The sequence below is a fragment of the Lissotriton vulgaris genome, chromosome 2_1 (assembly GCF_964263255.1).
Source record: "Lissotriton vulgaris chromosome 2_1, aLisVul1.2, whole genome shotgun sequence".
NCBI lineage: Eukaryota > Metazoa > Chordata > Amphibia > Caudata > Salamandridae > Lissotriton > Lissotriton vulgaris.
Genome location: NC_141687.1, coordinates 2,012,842,199 through 2,012,866,206, shown reverse-complemented (window position 1 = coordinate 2,012,866,206; position 24,008 = coordinate 2,012,842,199). Strand labels below are relative to the sequence as shown.

The 24,008-nt window shown below is 44.5% G+C and overlaps 1 protein-coding gene across 2 annotated transcripts in view; it reads right to left on the bottom strand.

The window, feature by feature from the left end:
• Positions 1-24,008, bottom strand: part of HOMER2 (homer scaffold protein 2) — a 736,419-nt gene that overhangs the window by 513,136 nt on the left and 199,275 nt on the right. For both annotated transcript variants that reach the window (XM_086958240.1, XM_086958239.1), the window contains exon 2: positions 940-1,096. In XM_086958240.1, coding sequence (XP_086814366.1) covers positions 940-1,096 — 157 coding nt within the window. The remainder of the gene's footprint in view (positions 1-939; positions 1,097-24,008) is intronic.

Here is a 24,008-nt window from a genome sequence, read left to right as displayed (position 1 = left end):
TGCTGGCCAGGAAAGGCATCCTCACTCCTCTACCAACCTCCCATCTCAAACTCAGAATTGAACCAGAAACTAACCCTGCCTTACCGGTCTCTTTGAGATGTGGCATTTAATGTATAGACTTTGTCAGCAGAAGCCCTTGGCAGCGAGTTTCCTGGGCCCTATTGCCACCACTGTGCAACTTTTAAGTTACCTCAGTCAAAGGAGGCCCACCACATAAACTGTTATGGTTCTTTTTGAGAGACCAAATGTTTGATCATGTACTCCTTCCTTGGAAAAAAAACATAAAGCCCTTTCAGTCAAAACCAGCGAAACTGAAAATGTTTAGCCTGTAGGTTATTTTTTCAGATAACACACTAATTTACTGCTTCCTGCTGGGGTGTATGAATATAACCAGGGCCACTGGAATTATGCAGCATTGGGCAGGGAGCCTGGCCGCTTGCATCCTGGGCAGGAGCCGAGAAGACATGGGACCCGGTAAGCTAGACTTAAAAAAAATATATATTATTAAATAACCCCCCCCCCCCCCGCGCGTGACCCCCTGCCCCCTTTCCATCCCCCCAGGCCCCCCCCCCCCCCCCGCTAGTCATGCCGGCCGCGATTAACTCAGTGGCCCACCCGAATGCACCATTGGCGCACCCAAATATAAATTCCTGGAGCCGGGCCTGGTTGTAGGTGTCATGTTGCCGGTTGTAATTATATATCTGGATGCAATAACAAACAGCAAAATACCAAGCGGTCAGCACACTGTGCTAAGGACAGATTTTAGCTTAAGCGTTCTTAAGCCACGCCCCTTTGACAGATAACACCCCCCTCTACACACACATTTTTTTCATCCCACTTGAAGCCCTGGGTATCCTTGATATCACTCACGAGAAACCCTGCGCATCACGCGCATTGCCACGCACCAGCAGGGGCAACAGATGTGTCTGGACCACCTACCTTGGCTCCATCCACGCTGATAATCCGATAGCTATTCCTTGTGCTGTCGTAGAAGTAGGAGACAGTGACCGCCTGCTTGCTTGCAGGAACCCAGTTCTTCTTCGTGCTGGGGTCGATTTGGAAGACATGTGCTCTCGTGGTGAAGATGGGTTGTTCTCTGGGAGAGGGAGAAGAGAAATCAGGTGGTGGTCAAGAGGCGTTTCCAAACTCTGCACCTCTCTGCCATGTTTAATTTATTTTAAACAATAGTTGCCACTCTCCCCTCCCCCCTCCCCCCCAATTATTACTCCCACCCCGGGAAGGCCTCCATTGCACGGTTGGGACAGCCCGCTTGCATTATTGCCCTCAGAGTCAGCATTCCTGCTCTAGTGTGCGTGTCTATTCTGGGTCGCGTCACATGACGTTAAGCCTCACAGACCCAGTGACGCCGGACGCCATCGCTTCTAGCGGCACAAATGCAAACTCAGTTCCCAGGACGCTTCCGCAACTCGAAACCATTAGACATCAGCACCATTTTCAGCAACGTGCTGAGTAATTACTATGAAATATCTCAGGCCTGCAGTTACTGTACTGAGCCAAATGCAGGCGCGTTTTCCAGATACCCCCGCGAGGCACTGCCCGATTAATTTCAAAGTCTCTCAAAGAGGAAAGACACCGGGGCGGCTCTGCCGAGGAGCCTTCATTCTGTTCACCTGTCTTTTTACCAGATACTAGAGAGGGTTTCACATCAGAAATCACAATGATCTACAAAACCAACTGGAAAAGAACAGGCACACAACAGCTCAACTTGGAAAGTCGTTCGTAGAGTTTATTTAACCCGTTCACCTTTTTCATCATCAAAATGCGTAGGCGTGCGCGTAAAGGGGAAGTTTCAAGAGATATTTTGCACACTAGGGTTCTGTTGCTTAAAGTGGGCTACGCAGCTTCTAATTTAAGACTGGCCCGGCTCACAAACCCTTTTTGACTAGCGCCTTTTCAAGTCCTTGGTGGCAAGTTAAGTGGTGCTTACTCTAAACACCTTTCACCACCATATTATGATAACATGATTCAGGAAGTGGTACAAGACATTTTGTGCATATTTTTTGGGCGACATTTTCTTGTGGTAGTTATGTGTCTGTTATGTTTGTGTGTACACCATGACCTTATGTTCGGTTTACTTTAACTATATCATCAAACGACGCTCCATTTCCATCCAAAATTAGCACATGCCTTCAAAGTTCCTGTGGCAAGCAACCATGCAACACTATTTAAGGTGGTAAAACAGCACTGCTCCAGCTCTTCAACTACTTAAGACACCAGTGAGCTCAAAACTGTGGCAAATACTTACTGTCACATGCATCAAAGTTAGCATTTACGATTTCTTAATTGCGAAAATTAAGGAATGGCAATTAAGAAATCGCAAATTGCTATGCATCAAAAAAAAATTGCATTTTTATTTGCGATTTCTAAGAATTCCTTAATTGCGATTCACAATTAGCGAATCGCAATTAAGGAATCCCTTCCCATTCATTCCTATGGGCCAAGAGGCCCATAGGAATGAATGGGAAGGTATTCACAAATTGCGATTAGCATTTTGCGAATCGCAATTTGTGAATGCATTTTCAAGCGTGCCCAAAGGAACCCCCCTGAACTCCTGAAATGTAACTTTAAGTGCAAGTTTCACACACACATGTCCCTTCAGGATTCATTCTCTGTCTACTCTAGCGCCAGGAAACCAACCGGTGGCAGCGCGCTCAATAAATACTTTTTAACATTAACAAGGACATGTGTGTGTGTGACATGAAACTTTCAAAAATGCATTTTTGTGCATTTTTTAAAGTTTTCGCAAATTAGCATTAAGGTCAACTTCATGCTAATTTACCCTTTCCTATTTGCGAATTCGCAAATTGAAATGTTAATGCATTGCACTTAAGAAATCTCAAATTGTTATTTCTTAAATGCAATCGCAATTTTAGAAATCGCAACATGGTTGCCATTCCTAAAATTGCGAAAAGCATGATGCATCCCAAATTTGAGAATTGCATTCGCAAACCGCCGAAAATTGCGATTCGCACCATTTGCGAATGCAAATCTCAATGATGCATGAGGGCATAGGTGCGTCCAGTGATCGCTTTAGGTAATAAAGTCCAGTCTCCACCACAGTTACCCCAGCCCTGGGAAAGAGAAACTTGAACGAACATGAACCAATAATAGAGTATTGTTAATCGATGTATGTTAAACTCTGGAATTTTAATGGCTTAAGTTGAGGTAGTTTGATCCCTAAATCTTCCTAGTCAACTTTCAATGCCTTCATATTACCATTTCACACCAAACAGCTGGAAAATTACACCGTAAAAGTTAACTATGAATAACTCAGATTACTTCTGAGGTATAGGTGTGTCCCAATTCCTAAATTTGTTTATGGATTAGAGTGCTTAAATAGCTCATGTTATACATGTGTCTAAAGCACGGCGTCACCCTAAAAGCAGTTGATAGTGAGACTGAACATAGATTGGAGCAGGTCGAGTTTAATAAATCCAAAACAGGACTTAGTTAACAAGCACGTTTTTGGGAAGTTACCTTATAGTGATTAACCAGCTGAGGGGAAGTAGGTAGAGAATTCCAAGTTCATAGCCAACAGTCTAAAAGAGCTACCCTCGCAGCACGCCTTTTTTTTGCAAAAGGTAACACACATTGTATCTGAAAGGTGCCCAAAGAAATCTGGTAGGGATACATCTCTAGAATTATTTATTCTGGAAAGTAGGAAAGACACCAGTTGGTTATTGCAGAATAAGCAAGGGAGAGGGACTTAAACAAGTTGTTACTACTCATAGCCAATGCAACTCATGATTTTAAGAAGTGACATGCATGTGCCGGCCCAGATCATAGTAAATTCATAGGCTATGTTCTGTGCCAGTTGAAGTTTAGAAAGCAGTTTTTTGGGGACTCCCACATAAAGGCTCTTGCAGTAGTCAAGCTCAGAGTAAAACAGCGCTTAGATGGCTAGAGAAACACAAGCAGAAAGATTTTCTTCAACAAAACAAGTAGCAATTGGCTTTGGTAGTTAAGGTAAGCCCATCATCCAGGAAGACACAGACTTCTTACCTAGGTCTTTGTTACTGGTGGGGCATCCAGATCTGAAGACCACAAATTGACAGACTACATAGTGTTTTAGTGGCCCAGTGTTACTTCAGTTTTGTCTGTATTAAACCCAGTAGTAGCTGCTACAGAACGGGGTGGTAGTGTGGAGGGGGGAATAAAAACAAGTTAACAAGCACTTACCTTAGTACCGCCAGCTGCAGCCTCTTCTGTCCTCCTCTCTGCACCAGGAAGCAGGTAGCCTCCCAGAATTCCTTGACCAATCACAACACTGCCTTACTGCAGCATCGTGATTGGTCCGAGCGCTGTGGTTCAGCGCTCAGACAGGGAGTGGAAGGATGGTCATGTTCTCAACCCAGGCTGTAAAACAGCCTGGATTGGAAAGTGCAAAACGCGTATGACTGTTTGTCCCTCCCAAGATGGCGGATCTGAGATGGCTGGCTAAACTGCCAGGCGCCCTTAAGGTGCAGCCACTACTACTCCCCGCTGTGATGCATTGAGCCAGCCCCGCCCGCCCTAACCTACACTGGCTTCAACTGCAAGCCAATACAAAAACAAAATGAAAACTGAACGTTATTTTATTTTTTGTATTCAGCTTCCAGTTGAAGCACAGGGGCGACCCTCCTCCGCCTTTGGGGCGGATCGGTTGCTTATTAGACCATAGGCAGTTACAATCCATTTTAAACTATGCTTGTTTATTATCCACGGGGCTTTATCCTAATGATAAACCCGGTTTCAAAAGCGCACATAATACAAAAAAAGTGCCAAAAGAAACTAAGAACCAGGGGGGCATGATAATTGTTCAAAAATTTAGGGCTAAAAGAATAACCTTTGGGTGCTCCAAGTTCCTTTATCTTTATTTGGTTCAAATAATACATACCATAAAACACACTAAAACAAATCAATTACATTTCATACAATTACCAATAAACTGAGCACTTTGTGCTCGTGTAAGAAGATAACCTACAGGATCATAAGAATAGATATCTGGAAAAAGATTTAAGTATAAAAATGTGGGTCGAACCCGTTTCAAATTCAGTTTCTTGAGCAGAGGGTGAATAAAAATGTATTTTAAAGTGCTATACATGGGGCACAACATAATAAAGTGCAATGCATCTTGGTAGAAAACTTTCTCACGAGGGCAAGCGCCAATATCCGGTTCCTTCACCAGACCTTTAAGTACTGCTGGCAGATGGTGAACAAGTTTCACCCTAAACTAGGTCAATAAGCACAGACTGATCAGACATTGCAGAGCAAATATATGGCTCAATTGATGGAACAGTTTTTACAAGATAAATCGTCTGACAGAAGGTTTAGTCCTTGCCGCTGCTTCTCTTTCAGATGCTTTCCAGTGATAAGGCATTTTTTGTCCATTAAACGGCAGCCTTGGTAGTATGGGAGGGTAGAGTAAAAAATACCTCAGGCTGGCCTAGAGACCTAAAACTTTTAAAAAACGTAGCCAATGTATCAACATAGCATGGCCAAGATAGACGGTCTTCTAAAAAGAGTCAATTCAACTTGGTTTCCGGTTTAAGCCCCACATTGAGCCATAATAATGGAAGCAGCAGTGTCATCTGAAATGTAGTTCCTACCCACCTCCTCACGTACCATATCGAAGGCCTCAGTTTTCATGAATTTGTTTCCCTCTATATGAAGCAGAGGAGCAGTATCCTAGCCATAAATATCACAGCCATATTAAACAATTGAGAGACACTTCGCTTTGTAAATTCTAATCCTCACATCAATGGATTTATGTCCTAGCAAAGTCAAATACACAATAGATGGCCCTACCAAAGAATATTCTTTTCTGCTTCAATAATGGGGACCAGCTAAGTAAGGAATCAAATAATAAACCCAAATAGAAAAAAAGACTCCACTCTGTTGATATGATGGCCCATTGTTGCACTCGTCTTTTTTTGGCAAAAGTTCACTAAACGTTTTGCTTTCCCCCTAGACCTTTTTTTCTGGTGTGGTGTTGCAAACTTAGATGCTTTGGGCACTTTGCCACTGCTGACCAGTGTCAAAGTGCAAGTGCTCCCTGTGTAAAGTGTAATGCTAATTGGTTGTCTATTATTGGTATGTTTGCCTTACTAGTAAAGTCCCTAGTAAAGCGCACTTTGTGTTCCAGGGCTGGTAATGCAAAAGCTACTATGGGCCTGCAGCACTAATGGTGCCACCCACACAAGTAGCCTTAAAAGAGAGAACTCTGGTCTGCCACTGCAGTGCCTGCACACAGTTTGTTAAACTGCCATGTTGTCCTGGCAAGTGCACCCACTTGCCAGACCATACCCTTCCCTTTCTATGCACACCAGACACCCCTATGGTAGGTCCAAGGTACCCCCCTGAGCAGGGTGCAGTGCATGTGAAACGTAGGACATGTACTGAGGTGTGTACCATGTCCTGATCGTGAAATAATCTCCATTTTGTTTTTCATTGTTGAAAGGCCCTCTGCCCCTAGGATAGAATGGGGAGACGGTGTAATATGTTTCCAGCCTATCCTCCCAAAGGCTTAAGATGGAGAGGTTAAGTTTAGTATGCCTGAACTCACAATTTAATAAACTTTTTGTGAAGGTGGTTTTTGCATTGTGTGTTTAGAAACCACTCTTTTAGAAGTGGCTGAGTTTTTGTGCTCTAACATTTCTGTGTGTCTCTGCTTGGTTGTGATTTGACTGTCTGGAGCTGAAAGAGATAGAATCTGGGGAATGTCTTGACCCAGGGGAGGAGGTGAGACAGCAACAGGCTGATCTTCATCTGGAGTGTAGTGGGTAGGAGTAGCCCCTAGAGGTGAAGAGGCCTGGGCTGCCGCCATAAAACAATGGCTACATCTCCTGCTAGGTGATTAAGGAATCCAGACCCCCCACTATCAAAGAAAGAAGGTGTTACTGTCAGGGAGACACCCAGAACTGGTTTTGACAGAGGTCAGTGCCCCCGAACACAAATACTTCAAAGACATTTAGGGGTATTACTATGAGAGCTGAAATCCCTGAACATTGGATTGCTCAAGACTAAAAAGGATTGAAACTACTTGGTGGTCAAGAGGAACCTCTACGAAGGAAGAACCAGCTGAAGAGGCTAAAGGAAAGGATTGACCCTTGCCGTGTGTTCTGGGGCTGGCCTGCAGTTTACTGATTTAACCAACAAGAGGCTAAAGGAACGTTGACTTGTGCTGTGTCCCCCTGCTTCAAATGACTTTGCTCTGTCCTGAAGTAACTGAACCCCAAGGACTCGAGGAGAGCTGGCTCCCGGTTGGGGAAACTCAGGAACACAAATGTTTCCAGGATAATCTCAAGGACGCTGTGTGTGTGTGTGTGCTTTTTGCAACCTGAGACCCTCGTGAGAATTGCCCTGTGATTTTGTGCACCTTGAGTCCAAGCGTATCTCAGTGGCGCTCTGTGCATGTGCTTTTTGCTGCCTGAGCCCTTCGTGAGGATTGCCCGGTTATCGTGCACACCTGGAGTCCAAGTGAGTCTCAGCAACGCTGTGAGTGTGCTTCTTACAGCCGGAGACCTTTGTGGGGATTGCCCTGTGATTGTGTGCACCCAAAGCTCAAGTGGGTCTCAGCGATGCTGTGTGTGTGCCCTGTTGCAGCCTGAGATCTTCGTTAACGCCAACGGCCTGGAATCCCCAAAGTCACATCGGAGGCCCAAGTCGCAAGGAGAGGACAGCGAGGTCGCACCCCCCAGGTAAAGTGTGTCACTGCCTGGGGTGGGGCGCGGGTTCGGAGAGGGACGCTCTCTGCCTCTCCCATTCTTGCAGCACGAGCGTCTGCTTCAGCTCGTATCGTGGCCTGTATTTGCCGAAGAGTGGCAGTACCGGGGCCGGAGTACGGAGCTGCACTTTTGTTTACACCATGCCCATGTTGGGGGCATCTGTTGGTGGAAGCTGATCGCAAGTCAGTGTGAGTGGCGGAGAAACAGTCTAAAGCACCGTGATCGGTGCTGGAGTGTATTACGCATTGCATTGTTTCCGCATTACGAACTACCCGATTAAGTATTATTTTTGCATTATTTTTGCATTACGAACTACCTGATTGTTGCATTACGCATTGGAATATTTCTGCATTACAAACGGCCTGATTCTTGCATTACGAACTGCATAGCATTGCATTAGGACTGCAGTGGATCATGTAGATTTGGTCTTCAATATCGCCAGAACCTACAAGGGCTGGCTGGCCAAACAACTGTCCAGGAAGAATATTACAAATACGTATATGTTGCATTTATATTGTGTGGTCTCATCATATATCTTTTTATATAAATATATACCCCTTTGTGGTGTCATCATTGGGTTACTGAGAGCGTGGTTGCAAATACTTTACACACGTGCCTTGAAGATAGGCCTGGCTGCTCGTGCCAAGCTACCAAGGGAATGAGCAGGGACTATCTAAGAAGGTGTCCTTTGGTTGGAGTCCTAGATTCCCCTCTGGAGCTGATTGCCACTTTCTTTAGCCGGTCGCATAGCCATTGCCAAGATGGGGGTGCTTCTGAAGTTTATATTTATTCGTCAATATCCCCATCCCCCCTCACCACTCATTTTTTCCATAAACTCCGCTCTTTGGTAATCACTCTGATCTGGGCCGGCGGACAACCTAGGATTGCATGGAATATTTTTACCCTTCCTATGACGCATTGTGGTCTTGGTGCCCCCGACCTCAAACTATGCCCTTAGTGCACAGGCCAGCTTCCTTCACTTCTGGCTTCATCCCACTCCATTTCAGCCCCACTTCGTGGTCGAGGCTGACCTGGCCACCCAATGGCTGCTCACTACCGCTTTATTTGTCCAATTGAGTCATCCATGTGCTGAGATAGATACAGTTGAGACCCTGCGCTGGACTTGGGAGGTACTCCGGAAAATCTCAGGTTCCGACATGCTTTTTATGGCTGCAATGCCCATTGATCATCTGTAATGGCTGCCCTTTTTGCTGGCTCTTTGGAGAGGGAGAATGATAGAGAGTGACTCCAGCCTATCACCCCCATAGCATAGGGATTAGGACTATAGACAGGGCCCCTGTCTTACATATATTAGGGCATTTTCGTGTCATTTTCCTTAAAGTAGGGCTTATGAATTTAAGTTAGGGGATAGATATATAAGTATTAGTCATGATTTGCTCATTTGCTAACATGCTGGGATATTTTCCATGGAGCTATGCATATTGTGGGCTCCGTAGGCCTTAAACGAGACAGACTCCATTTTGCTTTCTGCCCGGTAGCTCGAGAAGGCTTTCTAGGTCAAGTGTAGTGTTTTAGTTTCAAGCTGTTGTTCACTTGGAGAGAACCGGCTCGGGCTGGCCCTTATCGAAGGAATGTATTTTTCTCCACTCCGAAGACACAACTTCAGGCCGGCCGGCTGGGAAAGTGTCCTTGGTACGGGGAGGTACAAGAATTTGGTGGGCGGCAGGTTACTGGCCGTGGATTTCCATGAAGGAACGGGCTTTGATATTAGCGAAGGTGTTAGTCAGTTTGTCAGTTAGTCCGTAGGCGGCATCTAGCCGTTAGCATCTCTGCCATTACTTATCTCATGGCGGACAATCGCCATCTTTGAAGTCCGAGAAAGATTTAAGACCGAAACTCTCTGAGAAAGACTGAACGAGAATTAGCGCGGAGCGCACTGATACAGAGAGAGAAAGAGACGGTAGCTAATAATCAGCAAGGTTCCGGTGTCCTGGAGGGAAGCAGACGAGGTTGAGCCTAGCGGTGCAGACGTGTACTTGTGATGGCTGGGGTGTGACTGCAAGGCGAGCCAGGATACAGAGACGAGAAGGGAACCTAGATGACTGCCGAGCCCAAACTTCATATTAACCAGGTGATGTCCGACCAGCTCTAATAGAATGTGCACTCTAATCTTTACCTTTTCTTTGCAGAAGTTATGTTACATAGTAATGTGATTCGTGTCTATTGTTAATAAATACCCTAATTCTTATGGAATTATCGTGTGCTTTGTGTTCATGTTCAATCTTGGTAAATATATCTCCTAGTTGGGAATTGTTTATGTGAACGGATGTGAAATCCCGATCAGGTAAATGGTGATCAAACAAAGAGGGAGTGAGTGGACCTTTGATGCCAAGAGCAGAAAGTACACTATATAATTTGGAACTATATTCAAAGTCATTATCGTAGTTTTATCCCGAGTAGGTAACTGAGGTATTATCCTGATGACTGTTCATAGGAATGTGGTCGTCGTTGATATACGGCGTTAGTGAGAACACTGGGGAGGATTACCAGTGCCTATACCCACAGGATTGTGGCTTGAATAAGTGAGAGCACTAGGAGGTCGAACTAGTGTGTAGTTTTGCAAGATTGCAAACAGTTTGGAAAAGGGAGCATTGGGTTCTGCAGGCCTGTGTGTAGACGCACCGGATTGTGTGTCATATCTGCCCTAGGGTAGAACGGTCTGGGTCAGGGTGGCTGCGAGACCAACTGATGTGAATAAGATATTGTAGAAAATCCATACATGTATATTGTCATTCCCCATCCTTAGGTGCGATCTATATATATTTGTATATCTATCCATTGTGAATACGATCTGAGGAGGGAAGGTGAGTACGTTTTGGCTGGGTCATAGGGGCCCCTGGGGGCTGATCCCATCTAAGCAGAAAATCCAGCCATTACATCTGGCGTCACAAACTGTTTACGAAGCCTGTGTGCATTGTATTGTTTTAATTTTGTTAGTTTGCGCTCGGCTTGTACGTATAAAATTTTGTTTATAATTGTGTATATAACTTTGTGGTGTCATTATGCTTGCGAAAAAATCATCGTCGGTTTTCAAGTTAACGATTCAGATTCCCGGCTGGGAATGTACCCCTTACGAGGCTTTGGCCCGTGAGTGGGCCGATTCTACTGGTTTGAGTGAAAATTGGTCTTCATGCTTGGAGCAGGCGGAGCCTGCCGATGTAGTATCGTGCTTGCAGAAAGCGCCAGTAGTGAAGGGTGATGAGCTTCCTATTCTAGGACGCAGAGGTTGGATTGTTCTTAATGCATACAGAATATTGCATGAGAGGTTTGTTCAGCTACAAAAGCAGTTTAAAGATATGGAAGGACAGTGTGTTGAGTTGCAAAATGCACATACTTTGTTGCGTTGTCAAAATAAATTGCTTGCCGACAAACTTGAAACATATCAGACCATTGCCGAAAGAGCTGCGGTCCGTATTGCACGATATAAGTATAAACATCGTCGTGGACGTGTATCTTCACGCAAAGTGCGTATGGTCGTAGCAAAAGCTGGAATGGATTGGAACCCCGATGAGTGGGACGGTAATATCTGGGATTCTCATACTTCTGACTCCTCGGCAGAGGAGGGTGACAAGCGCGAGTCTTCTCGCTCCGGACGTGATTGTAAATCTGCTTCATGTACTGATTTAGGTCCTAACTGTGACCGTGCTCGTTCTTCCCGTGCGGATGACGTAGCTTGCCCTGATTGTGCTGCTAAATCTAAGATGCGGGCTTCCTCGGAAGCTCTTCCTGCAGTTTCTGCTCACCCTATTTTTCGACGAAAATTACAACAGGCCCCTGGTAACCCGGGTGGTATAGCTCTTGATTGTATTGAAGATTTTACTCAGCAGGAGGTTAGTGACATTTTACAACGATTTCGACAACGGCCTGGTGAGGCCTTGCTTACCTGGATGGTGCATCTTTATGAACTTGGCGCTGCCGGTATTATGCTCGATGCTGTTGATTGTTTACGATTTTGCTCTTTGAGTTCTGATTCTACGATTCAGGATCATTTTCGGAATTATAATGGTGCTGGTCAAATTTCTTTGCTCCAGCTTGCGTCTGACGGCTGTAATCATAAATATCCAACTGAATCTGATTGGCCTATTGATGAGAAACCGTGGTACACTTTGCGCGATGCGTCGCAACGTTTAAAAGAGGAAGTCATGAAAACGTCTATCTTTCTTAGTACTGCTGACAAGTTATTGGATGGTCTTTTAACATCTTCTGTGCGCAATCGCATTATCCGTTCTTCTCCTGTTGCTTACAAGCAGGTCATGATGACATTATTGATTAACCAAACTGGCAATCCTTTGTCTGTTGTGCTTGAGTCTGTTCGTCAGCTTGGTGAGCTGGGTGAATGGTTTAAACCTGAAAGACAATCTCGACCTGAGGGTCGTACTGGTGGGGACTATAAGTTCTCTAGACGCGACATGTTTCTTGCTCTCATTGCTGATGGTGTCAAAAGGGAGGACATTGATGGTGAGCCTAATAATCGCTTATGGGATATGTTTCGTAAGCGTGGTTTGGATCGAAAGGAGGGTGCCCGTCGTGTGCGAAAGAATGAGTATGATCGTGGTTCGGATGACAGTGGTGATGAGAGGCGACGTGTGAATTCTGATCGCCGTGATGATCGGCGCTATGAACGTGATGGATCCCCTCGTCGTAATGATGGGAGGGGGAGAGAGGATGATCGTGAGAGGGGAAGAGATGATTATGTTTCCAACAGACGAAAAGATGAAAGGAGTTATTCCCCTGACATGAGAAAGAGAGAGGATCGTAACAGACTCTCTGATCGTAACTCACAACTTTTTGAACATGATACTAATCCGTTTCGTACTGGAGACGGATATGAACAAGACATTCTAATACCAAAGAAAACTGAAAGCATTTACCCTGATTTGTCTTGGTTGACAGACCGCAGGAAAAATGACTAGGAAATAGGTCAAGCTCCGGTACGCAAGTGGGCTCACAGAGATTACAGACCCTATGTAGATATTGAGATTTTTTGGAAACATCGTAATATCCAAAGGGCCCGAGCATTAGTTGATACTGGGGCGGAGGCCACTTTAATTCATGGTAAGTCGAAAAAATTTCATGGACAGTCTTTCACGATTACTGGTTTGGGTGGTAAAGAGACACCCGCAGTTCAAACTGCACTCGAAATTAAAATTGGTAGGATTCCTCGTAGAGAATACTCTGTGTTGGTTGTGCCACTTTTGGAATACATTATTGGAATTGACATTTTGAAAGGTATGACTTTGCATTTGGATGATGGTTGTTATCAATTTGGTACACGACAGTACATTTCAACCAGACCCGTACGGGTTGGCCGTTTACGCATGCCACCTATTAAAATACCTTTAGCGACGAAAGTAATTTCTCAAAAGCAATATCGCATCCCAGGTGGTCATGAAGAGATTACTGCTACAATTCAGGATTTGGTTGACGCGGGAGTCATAACTCCGGTCACATCTGCTTGGAATAATCCCGTTTGGCCCGTGCGCAAAAGTGATAATTCTTGGCGCATAACGGTTGATTATCGAGAATTGAATAAAAATACACCTAAATTGACTGTTGCAGTGCCTGACATTGTCACGCTGATTCAGAGAATTCAAAAGCATCCAGGTACATGGTATGCTTCTATTGACATTGCTAATGCATTCTTTTCAATTCCGATTGCCCCCGAATGTCAGGAACAATTCAGTTTTACATGGAATGGACGTCAAATGACGTTCCGGAGTCTTCCTCAAGGCTATGTACATAGTCCTACGATCTGTCACCGGCTGGTGGCGGAGCATTTGTCTGAAGTGCCCACGAAACCACAAGTTCAGGTTTGTCATTATATTGACGACATTTTGATTCAAGGTGAAACGCAAGACCAGGTACAGTCCCATTTAGATCAGATCATTGATTGTTTGCGAGCGAAAGGCTGGGAAATTAATCCCGACAAATTACAAACTCCATCCCAAAATGTGAAATTCTTAGGAATTAATTGGCATGAGGGTCACAGAGAGGTGATTCCACAGGTTAAACGAAAAATACTTGATTTTGCTGTCCCCAGAAACAGGAAAGAGGCTCAATGCTTTATTGGTTTGTTTGGATTTTGGCGTCAGCATATTCCCCATTTGAGTCAAATCTTGGCTCCACTGTATCGAGTCACCCGTAAAAAGAATGCGTTTGAATGGGGTGAACCTCAACAGACTGCCTTTAATTTGGCTAAAGAAGCTATTCAGTATGCCTTGGATTTGTGGCCCGTGAGTGAAGGTGATGTGGATTTGAATGTGTCCGTGGAAGGCCTGTATGCCAATTGGAGTTTGTGGCAAAAGCAGGGCAGACAAAAAGTGCCATTAGGTTTTTGGACCAAAAAGTTACCAGAGGCTGGTGAGCGTTACTCACCTTTTGAAAAACAGTTGCTTGCTTGTTATTGGGCTCTAGTGGATACCGAGCAATTGACTCTAGGCCATGCTGTGATTTTAAGGCCCGAAATTCCCATTATGCAGTGGGTTTTGAGTTCACCGAAGTCCCATCGAATTGGACATGCTCAGGAGGCTAGTGTGATTAAATGGAAATGGTACATTCAGGACAGGGCACGTGTGGGTCCGAAAGGTGTGGCGGTTTTATATGAGCGAGTGGCGCAGGCGCCCTCCAATGAGATTGAAAGTGAGTGTTCAGTTCCCGTAGTGCAGGAGTCTCCCGTGAAGTGGGGTAAATCATTTGATGATCTGTCCGTGGAGGATAGAAAACATGTGTGGTTTACGGATGGTTCTGCGAAGTTCATTGGTGACAAAAGACATTGCAAAGCTGTTTCATTTAATCCGATTACACAGAAATTGTTGAGTACAACTGGAGATGGTAGGAGTAGCCAATATGCTGAACTCTATGCAGTTTACCAAGTTTTGAAACAGGAACTACCTGGCACATGTCATATTTTCACTGATTCCTGGTCCACTGCGAATGGACTGGCGGTATGGTTACCAACATGGCATTCTCATAATTGGGAATTGCATTCCAAAGAATTATGGGGTAAAGAACTGTGGCAAGAAATTTGGGAGTTGCTCCCGCAGAGTACTGTAACAATCTTTCACGTGGATGCTCACACTCCAATTGACTCCCTTGACAAATTTTTCCATAACATTGCAGATGAACAGTCTAAAATTTCTGAGGCAGTGGTGGACATGCAGGATTCTGATTTGGCGGGATTGGCGAAGTGGGCCCATCAGAAAGCAGGACATTTTGGAGAGAAAGCCACTAGCAGGTGGGCTGCCGATAGAGGAATTCATATTCCTTTTTCTTTAATAAAAGATGTCCTTCTACATTGTCCCATTTGTCAGCATTCTAGGAAAAAAGAGGTGCCTCAGATTGTTCGAGGACACTTACATCGAGGTAAATTGCCCGCCCAAATTTGGCAGATTGACTATATTGGTCCGCTCCCTATGAGCAGAAATTGTCAATATATTTGTACAGTGGTTGACACTTATAGTGGCCTTTTGGTCGCTTTCCCTTGTAAGAACGCTACCCAAGTGAATACCATTAAGACCCTGGAGCTAATTATTCTGTACTATGGTGTCCCATTCCAAATTCAATCTGATAATGCATCCCACTTTCGTGGAAGATTGGTGCAGGAATTCTGTGCGGAAAATAATATTGATTGGGTGTTTCATATTCCATATTACCCACAGGCTTCAGGACTGATTGAGAGGATGAATGGCTTGTTGAAAGAACAGTTGCGCAAGTTGACTGATGACCGTTACAGCCAGTGGAGAGATGTTCTGCTTCAAGCTTTATTAATTCTGAATAATCGCCCTTTGTTACATGCTGAATCTCCTTTAATGCGTTTGTTTCCTCCAAATGTTGATGCGAAACCTAATTCTGTATCGAACACTGTCATGTATTGGGAAATTACCCCCGGTGCTTTGGCTCCATGTAGAGCGACCCCAGGTTCCGCAGGCCTCGACCTGCATGCTTTAAATGATGCTAAATTTCCAGGAAAGGATCGAATAATTGTTGAAACTGGCATTGGTGTCTGTATACCTGCCGGTAGCTTTGGATTAATTGCCCCTAGATCTGGCCTGGCCCTGAAAGGTGTACAAGTGCTCGGAGGAGTAATTGACAGTGATTATCAGGGAGAGATTAAGGTTCTCCTGCTTAATAGCAGTGAGACGGATTTGTTTATAAAGAAGTCTGACCGCGTTGCTCAGTTACTGATTATGCCTGTCTTCAGTGGTGAGATCAAAAAAGGCTCTGCCCCAACGTTGCTAACTGTGCGAGAACAAAAAGGCTTCGGATCATCTGATCTTCCTGGAGCTAAGATATGGGTGCAATCGCCTAAAAATCCTCCTGAACAGGCTGATATTATTGCGACCGGTCATGACAACACCGTTTTGGTGATGAAGCCAGGGAAAGATGGCTGGGAAGCTGTCCCAGCTGATAAATGTTACTTACGAGAATGATTAAGGTCTGTGTTTGTATTCTTTCAGATCATTCTCTGGACTGCTGCTGCAGGATGTGTCGGCGCTGGACTCCTTTTGGCCTGCTACGCCGGGAGAGGAGAGGATCCACCGACGCCGGTTGATGGAATAATCCGAGCCCCGCGGTCTGCGTGGGTGTCTTCTACCAACTTCTGGATTACACTCGCAAAGCGGGTGACGAACTCTCCGCATTTCTGTCTTACCCCAATGAAATCTGTCACTGACATTTTAGCGACCTGTTTGGTTGCTGTCCCTGCATCTACTGAGACTTTGCGACACATTTTTAATATCTCTAATGCCCGACCTAATGTTATTTTGGGCGACTTTGCGGCTCATGAATTCTGCCCCTTATGTACTGCTCTTCCAGACCTTGATATTGCTATTCATTCCCGAATCACTACCTTTAATATTACCCCTGGAGATCTATGCTTTATGATGACTTGTGACCCTAAGGCTATTACTGTTTGAAGTTGAAACTTCAGGCCGCTACCTCTTTTTCAGCTCATCAACGATTGCTATGTTTAAAGAGACTTCCGAATTCATGTCTTTCTGTAAAGAACAATATGACTTGTAAACGTTTATTAGTTGCCCCTAGCCATTATCGTTCAATGTTACTGCCAGCTGGATGGCTATTTTCCTGCGGGAATTCATCTTGGCCCTATATTCCTGCGAATATTTCTGGTGGCCCATGTGCCATCACTAGATTGAGTTTGCTAATGTTTTCCTCACACCCTACTTCACATTCCCGTATTGTATGTGATTCAATGTCATTGCATGAAGATTGTGATTCCTCTGTTCACCTCTATTCTAGATCAGAATACCTTGGTTTAGCTTTTTCTATTATTGGAGTGCCCGCATTGGCCGTTTATAATGCCAAGTCAATCGGCAAAATGGCCTGCTGGATGGTTAAGTCTATCAATCAGACATCTACTGTTTTGTCTGACCTTTTATTAGATGCCCAAGGTGAACGTAGAGCTATTTTGCAGAATAGAGCTGCTATTGATTATCTTTTGTTAAAACATGGACACGAATGTTCTGATTTTGAAGGTCTGTGTTGTTTTAATTTGTCTGACCATTCTAAAGCTATCCAATCCCATATTGACAAACTCCACGACTTGACTGCAGAAATTAGACAACATATAGATCAGGGTTTCTTTGACTGGCTTTTTAATTGGCTGCCTGACTTGCATTCTTTACGACAGATTTTAGGGGGGGTTATTGTCGCTATTTGTGTCCTTAAGGCTATTTGTTGCTTTATTCAGTGCATCCCTTCCTTGCTCCAATTTTTTAGATTTAGTAAGGGTCGTAGATCAGTTAATTTTGTTTCATATTATTCCTCTACTGATGTTAGTTCTATTTAGTTTGTGGTTAATAGACTGGAGTCAAGGGGTGTAATGTAATGGCTGCCCTTTTTGCTGGCTCTTTGGAGAGGGAGAATGATAGAGAGTGACTCCAGCCTATCACCCCCATAGCATAGGGATTAGGACTATAGACAGGGCCCCTGTCTTACATATATTAGGGCATTTTCGTGTCATTTTCCTTAAAGTAGGGCTTATGAATTTAAGTTAGGGGATAGATATATAAGTATTAGTCATGATTTGCTCATTTGCTAACATGCTGGGATATTTTCCATGGAGCTATGCATATTGTGGGCTCCGTAGGCCTTAAACGAGACAGACTCCATTTTGCTTTCTGCCCGGTAGCTCGAGAAGGCTTTCTAGGTCAAGTGTAGTGTTTTAGTTTCAAGCTGTTGTTCGCTTGGAGAGAACCGGCTCGGGCTGGCCCTTATCGAAGGAATGTATTTTTCTCCACTCCGAAGACACAACTTCAGGCCGGCCGGCTGGGAAAGTGTCCTTGGTACGGGGAGGTACAAGAATTTGGTGGGCGGCAGGTTACTGGCCGTGGATTTCCATGAAGGAACGGGCTTTGATATTAGCGAAGGTGTTAGTCAGTTTGTCAGTTAGTCCGTAGGCGGCATCTAGCCGTTAGCATCTCTGCCATTACTTATCTCATGGCGGACAATCGCCATCTTTGAAGTCCGAGAAAGATTTAAGACCGAAACTCTCTGAGAAAGACTGAACGAGAATTAGCGCGGAGCGCACTGATACAGAGAGAGAAAGAGACGGTAGCTAATAATCAGCAAGGTTCCGGTGTCCTGGAGGGAAGCAGACGAGGTTGAGCCTAGCGGTGCAGACGTGTACTTGTGATGGCTGGGGTGTGACTGCAAGGCGAGCCAGGATACAGAGACGAGAAGGGAACCTAGATGACTGCCGAGCCCAAACTTCATATTAACCAGGTGATGTCCGACCAGCTCTAATAGAATGTGCACTCTAATCTTTACCTTTTCTTTGCAGAAGTTATGTTACATAGTAATGTGATTCGTGTCTATTGTTAATAAATACCCTAATTCTTATGGAATTATCGTGTGCTTTGTGTTCATGTTCAATCTTGGTAAATATATCTCCTAGTTGGGAATTGTTTATGTGAACGGATGTGAAATCCCGATCAGGTAAATGGTGATCAAACAAAGAGGGAGTGAGTGGACCTTTGATGCCAAGAGCAGAAAGTACACTATATAATTTGGAACTATATTCAAAGTCATTTTCGTAGTTTTATCCCGAGTAGGTAACTGAGGTATTATCCTGATGACTGTTCATAGGAATGTGGTCGTCGTTGATATACGGCGTTAGTGAGAACACTGGGGAGGATTACCAGTGCCTATACCCACAGGATTGTGGCTTGAATAAGTGAGAGCACTAGGAGGTCGAACTAGTGTGTAGTTTTGCAAGATTGCAAACAGTTTGGAAAAGGGAGCATTGGGTTCTGCAGGCCTGTGTGTAGACGCACCGGATTGTGTGTCATATCTGCCCTAGGGTAGAACGGTCTGGGTCAGGGTGGCTGCGAGACCAACTGATGTGAATAAGATATTGTAGAAAATCCATACATGTATATTGTCATTCCCCATCCTTAGGTGCGATCTATATATATTTGTATATCTATCCATTGTGAATACGATCTGAGGAGGGAAGGTGAGTACGTTTTGGCTGGGTCATAGGGGCCCATGGGGGCTGATCCCATCTAAGCAGAAAATCCAGCCATTACATCATCACACGACTTTACCTCCCCTTCAATCTTCAGGGATGGTGAAACACACCACTCATCTTGGGCTTTCCACTGTGTCCGATCTCTACCCTGGGAACACATTCTATACACTTGCTGTTGACTCTGGACCTATGGACACTTTGCTTTATTATCAGCTCCGGGCGGTCTGTAAGAAGCTTCACCCCCCGTTCCTCCAACCTCCTCCCTCAATGGCAACTTTCAATCTCCTTTACACGTCCCCCTCCCTAGTCACCAAAATCTACGTTCTCACGAAGGTGGCTTCTTCCATCTCCACTGACAGGGCGCACATGGCGTGGAAGGAAGACCTTGGCATCGAAATTTCCCAGGCCGATTGGCGGTATTGCTGCACTCAGATTAAACGGCACTCCCCTAACTATTGTCTGCGCCTTATCCACTTTAAGTATCTACACAGGCTCTACCGGACCCCTGCGCAACTGCACAAGATGGGACTCATTGCAAATGACAGATGCCTGCACTGCCCTGCGGCGGACTTCTCTCACCTCGCCTGGCTGAGCCCAAAGGTTTCCGCTTACTGGCATGAGGTCTGCGCTGTAATTTCGGAGGTCACCTCCTCTCCGGTCCAACTCTATTCTCTGCTTTGCCTTTTAGGCTTAGTCCAATTCTGTCCAGATGCCTACCATAGACTGATTGCTATGCTACTTGTACTCGTGCAGCGCAGGGTCTCCATGTGTGGGGACCGCAGGCCCACACCAAAGGTGGCCCTTTGGCTGGAGGATGCTTTCCATTGCCAGACTCTCCTGTCTGGAATTCTGGGACCTAATGCTTGCCAGATCCCGCCCACTTGATAGTTGGGGACGGCTTATCTCCTACCTCCGGAATCATAATTCTCAGCACCAGGCGACCTCTCCCGCGCTCCCCGCCGGCGCTCCGCCAAGGCGGCGACCGGTGAAGATCAAGGAGTCTCCTCCTCACTGCTCCCACTTTCCTCCTGACTCCCAGTGTCGCCCCCTTTTCACACATGGTGTCTTTTATTGGGATTCCTCTTTATTGTTTTTGTGTTTCCCCGATTTATTTCATGGATATTGTTTATTGTGGTACATGTATGTGGTAACCTTCGCTATTCTACGTCGTATTGCAGTGCATATTTTGTCATGGTGCAATCCTGTAACTTTGCTGTGTTTAATCCTTAATAAAGGTTGTTGAAAATAAAAATTAAAAAAAAAGGTGCCCTTCCTATCCCGGACGTGGAAGTCCCTATGTGGCCTAAGGCACCTACCTCAGCCAAATAGCGACCACCAGGTCTTACACCCTTAACAGAGAAAGACCTAGATTTCGTACTCTTTGGGCCAAGTACCATGACATGAGATTTTTTAACCTTAGTGTTAAAGTCCAAATTATCCATAAATTTAACAAGAGTCTAAAAGTCGCTGCAATCCAAGATGGTTTCTTGAAATAGGCACAGTATCATTTGCATAAAGAAGGGCTGCTAAATGACGATTGCCCACGTTGGGTAGATCTATCCCCTGGATATCCAATTTGAGTTTGTGGTGATTAATGTACAAGGTGAAAAAATGTTTCGCTCGACCCCTAAGGAACCCATGACAAGCCCAGTGTTCTCTATTAATTCTGTCAAAAGCCGAACTGAGATCCATCAAGACAAAGAGGGCGGAGGCCTTTTTTGCTAAAGTATACTTTGAGATTGATGTGGGGCTCCTGAGAGTGAACTTTCAGAGGATGTCTGATAAATTGAGGAATGCGGAATCCCACATCCATGATCCAATTCTATCCTACTCAATAGTCTAAGTAACATCGGAGTTTAAGGATCCGCTTCCCAGTGGTTAGCCAGCTTTTTAACCCACCGCACCCAAACCATTAATCAAGGCACCTTCCGCTCCCAAACATCGGAGCTAACCAAAGGGGTGCCTCAGGAATCTACCAAGCGCCCTGGGTTGTGTCCCTATATCATACGACAACACCCAGCTTCTAATGATGTTTGACAAAAATTCTCCCAAAACCCAATCAATCTTTAGAGAAGGCATCACCGCTATATCAGCCTGGATGCGGAATAATTTTCTCCAACTAACTGCTGACAAAACAGAGATTATGCTGTTTGGAGAAGCACCCCTACTCTGGTCACCGGATTGATTGCCTGCCGATTTGGGTGATGCCCCCATCCCAAAAATAGTGGCAAGCAAGCATTGAAAATGCAATAGGTCTCGCCTTTGATTAAGTTAAAGACATTTGCTTTGCTAATGGTATTGTATTCTAGCTTTGCATTATTTAGTGTATGTTTGTAGCTGTATGTAGTTAGAATTGTTTTGTTAGATCTGTACTAGTTTAAAGCGTAGCGTTAGTAGGAAAAGAGTAGTGTTTCAGATTTCGGAGGTGAATAAATAGAAGGACAGTATGCGTGTTAATTTCATAAAGTGATTATTACAATAGCATGAGGCAGACGAAAGAGGGGAGGGGAGAGCAAATACATGCACATATCACAAATATACACTAAATAATGCAAAGCTAGAATACAATACCATTAGCAAAGCAAATGGCTTTAACTTAATCAAAGGAGTGACCTAATAAATTTTCAGTGGCAAGGGATACAAATCCCACATTCAGTCATTAACCAGCTGTACAGGGGTGACAAGAAGTAAGGTTTGCGAGCTTGGGCAGTTCTTCGCACAAGGTGACGTGAGAGCGAGTACAAACAAGTGTTCAATAAAAAAAGAAAAAATATGTGAATATACCAAGAACTTTCACAGACAAATTGCTAGCAAAGTGACATAAGGACTTGATACAATCAGCTGCTCCAACATGGGTATTCACTGACAATGTGCAGGAAATTAAACCCCACATTATAAAGTCACTGTTAAAACGATAGTAAACCTGCATTACAACACAAATGTTACAGTTGAGCGCAGAAAAAAGTGAACTATAACCTGAGGAAACTTGGGTTTGAGGGAAATTTGTAATTCATACTGTAACTTGCCCGGATTGGAGAATAAATTGAAGCAGCTATGTATTTATCATACCACTGACAGGCATGAGATAGAAATGGGCAACATGGGGATCACCTTTTCAGCTCTTAATGGGGAGCACAAACAAGAGTTCAGGGTCATCTGTTGATCTGCCGCCAAGTCACTATGTTCAATATTATTTATTAAAATTGGATTACTGCAATAACCTGCTGGATTTTCCTGCAACCGCACATCCCTCCCCCGTGCTCGGGGATATCAGAGTCAAACCGCTCATTGGATTCAGAAATACCCTGAGAAGCCATCTGCCGAGTCAGAAACAAAAGAAGAATTAAGGACAGCACCAGAAGGGTAAACAGGCCCATCCGGTAACTACTCCTTGCACGACTGTACAATTCGTGTTTTTGTTCCAGGGTATACCTCCCCCTTGTTCCCCCTGTCACAAAACCGCTTCTTTTCTGAAAACCTTACTTTTCTCCCGCTTCTCTATTCCATAATATCTACCCAACGTGACGTACTACAACTGACCTTTTGAGGGATTTCCGGTCAAAAAGGTCATGCTGCTTTTACTGAAACAAATTAGTACATTTAGAGGATTTTATTTCAACACTGGGTGGTGTGTGTGCCCACTCGAGGGGGCATTTCACAGTCACAGCTAAAGGCCTTTGGATAATCCAGATGTCCCCCTCTATCCATCGCCAAAGCTGCCTTCTTACCCGCACCGCTCTGGATCGCATGTGCTTACTCAGTTATCTCTTTAGATTACAGGTTCTCCTCATTCAGACAATCACGGTCACCTTGAACTGCAATCCAACTGGCATTTACTGTAAATCATGGACTACAGCTTCCAGAATGCATTGCATAAACTAATGCCAGCCCCGTACTACGTGCCAATGGTGAGATCATATTCCATTCAGTTTGTCATTCTCGAAAGCATTGTATACATCTATACCGCTAGGCCAGTTGGGAACTGGGACTACAGCTCCCAAAATGCACTGTTTTTAAATTAATGCCTAGGACTCATAAATGGTGTCACTACAGATAAGAAGTCTTCTGTTACCCTTAACCAAATATACTCAATATTCGATCCAGAAACTGTAAAATGTGCATTCTTTTTAATAAAAAAATGTATTAAACTATGTAATCCAAGAAGTCACTGCATGCGTAACTTTTTGGCGCTTTATTGGGCATAGTTTTGTATGGAGTTTTTTTTTTACTACAGTGCCCATAGGAGGAACAGACTTCAGCCGAGACCTAAAAACCTAGGAGTTCATATAGACCAGAAATTAACAATGAAGGATCAAGTTATCACCACGGTGTGCTCTTGCTTCCACGCCTTAGGCTTCCTGGGAAGGGTATTCCCTCTCCTCCCCATGACTGTCCGGAAAACTCTCCTTCAGGCACTGGTAATTAGTGGTTTAGATTAGTGGTTTAGACTAGTGTAATGCCCTACTGGTTTCAGCCAATGAGTATACTCTGAACATACTCCAGGAGGTCCAAAACACTGTCTCCATCTCTCCTGCTAGGACCCCCTCCTTGCCTCTTATCCAAAGTTTGCACTGGCTACCTATCTACAAGCGAATTCTATACAAAATTGCTGCATAGTGCATAAGGCAATTCATGGTAATAGCCCTGGTTAGCTAGAAAATAGACTTGCACTCTACCTCCCTTCTAGAACTCTACGATCTACTTCTAAATCACTCCTTTTGGTGCCCCACAAAGAAATCCTGCATCGGGGAAATCTTTTTACTATATGG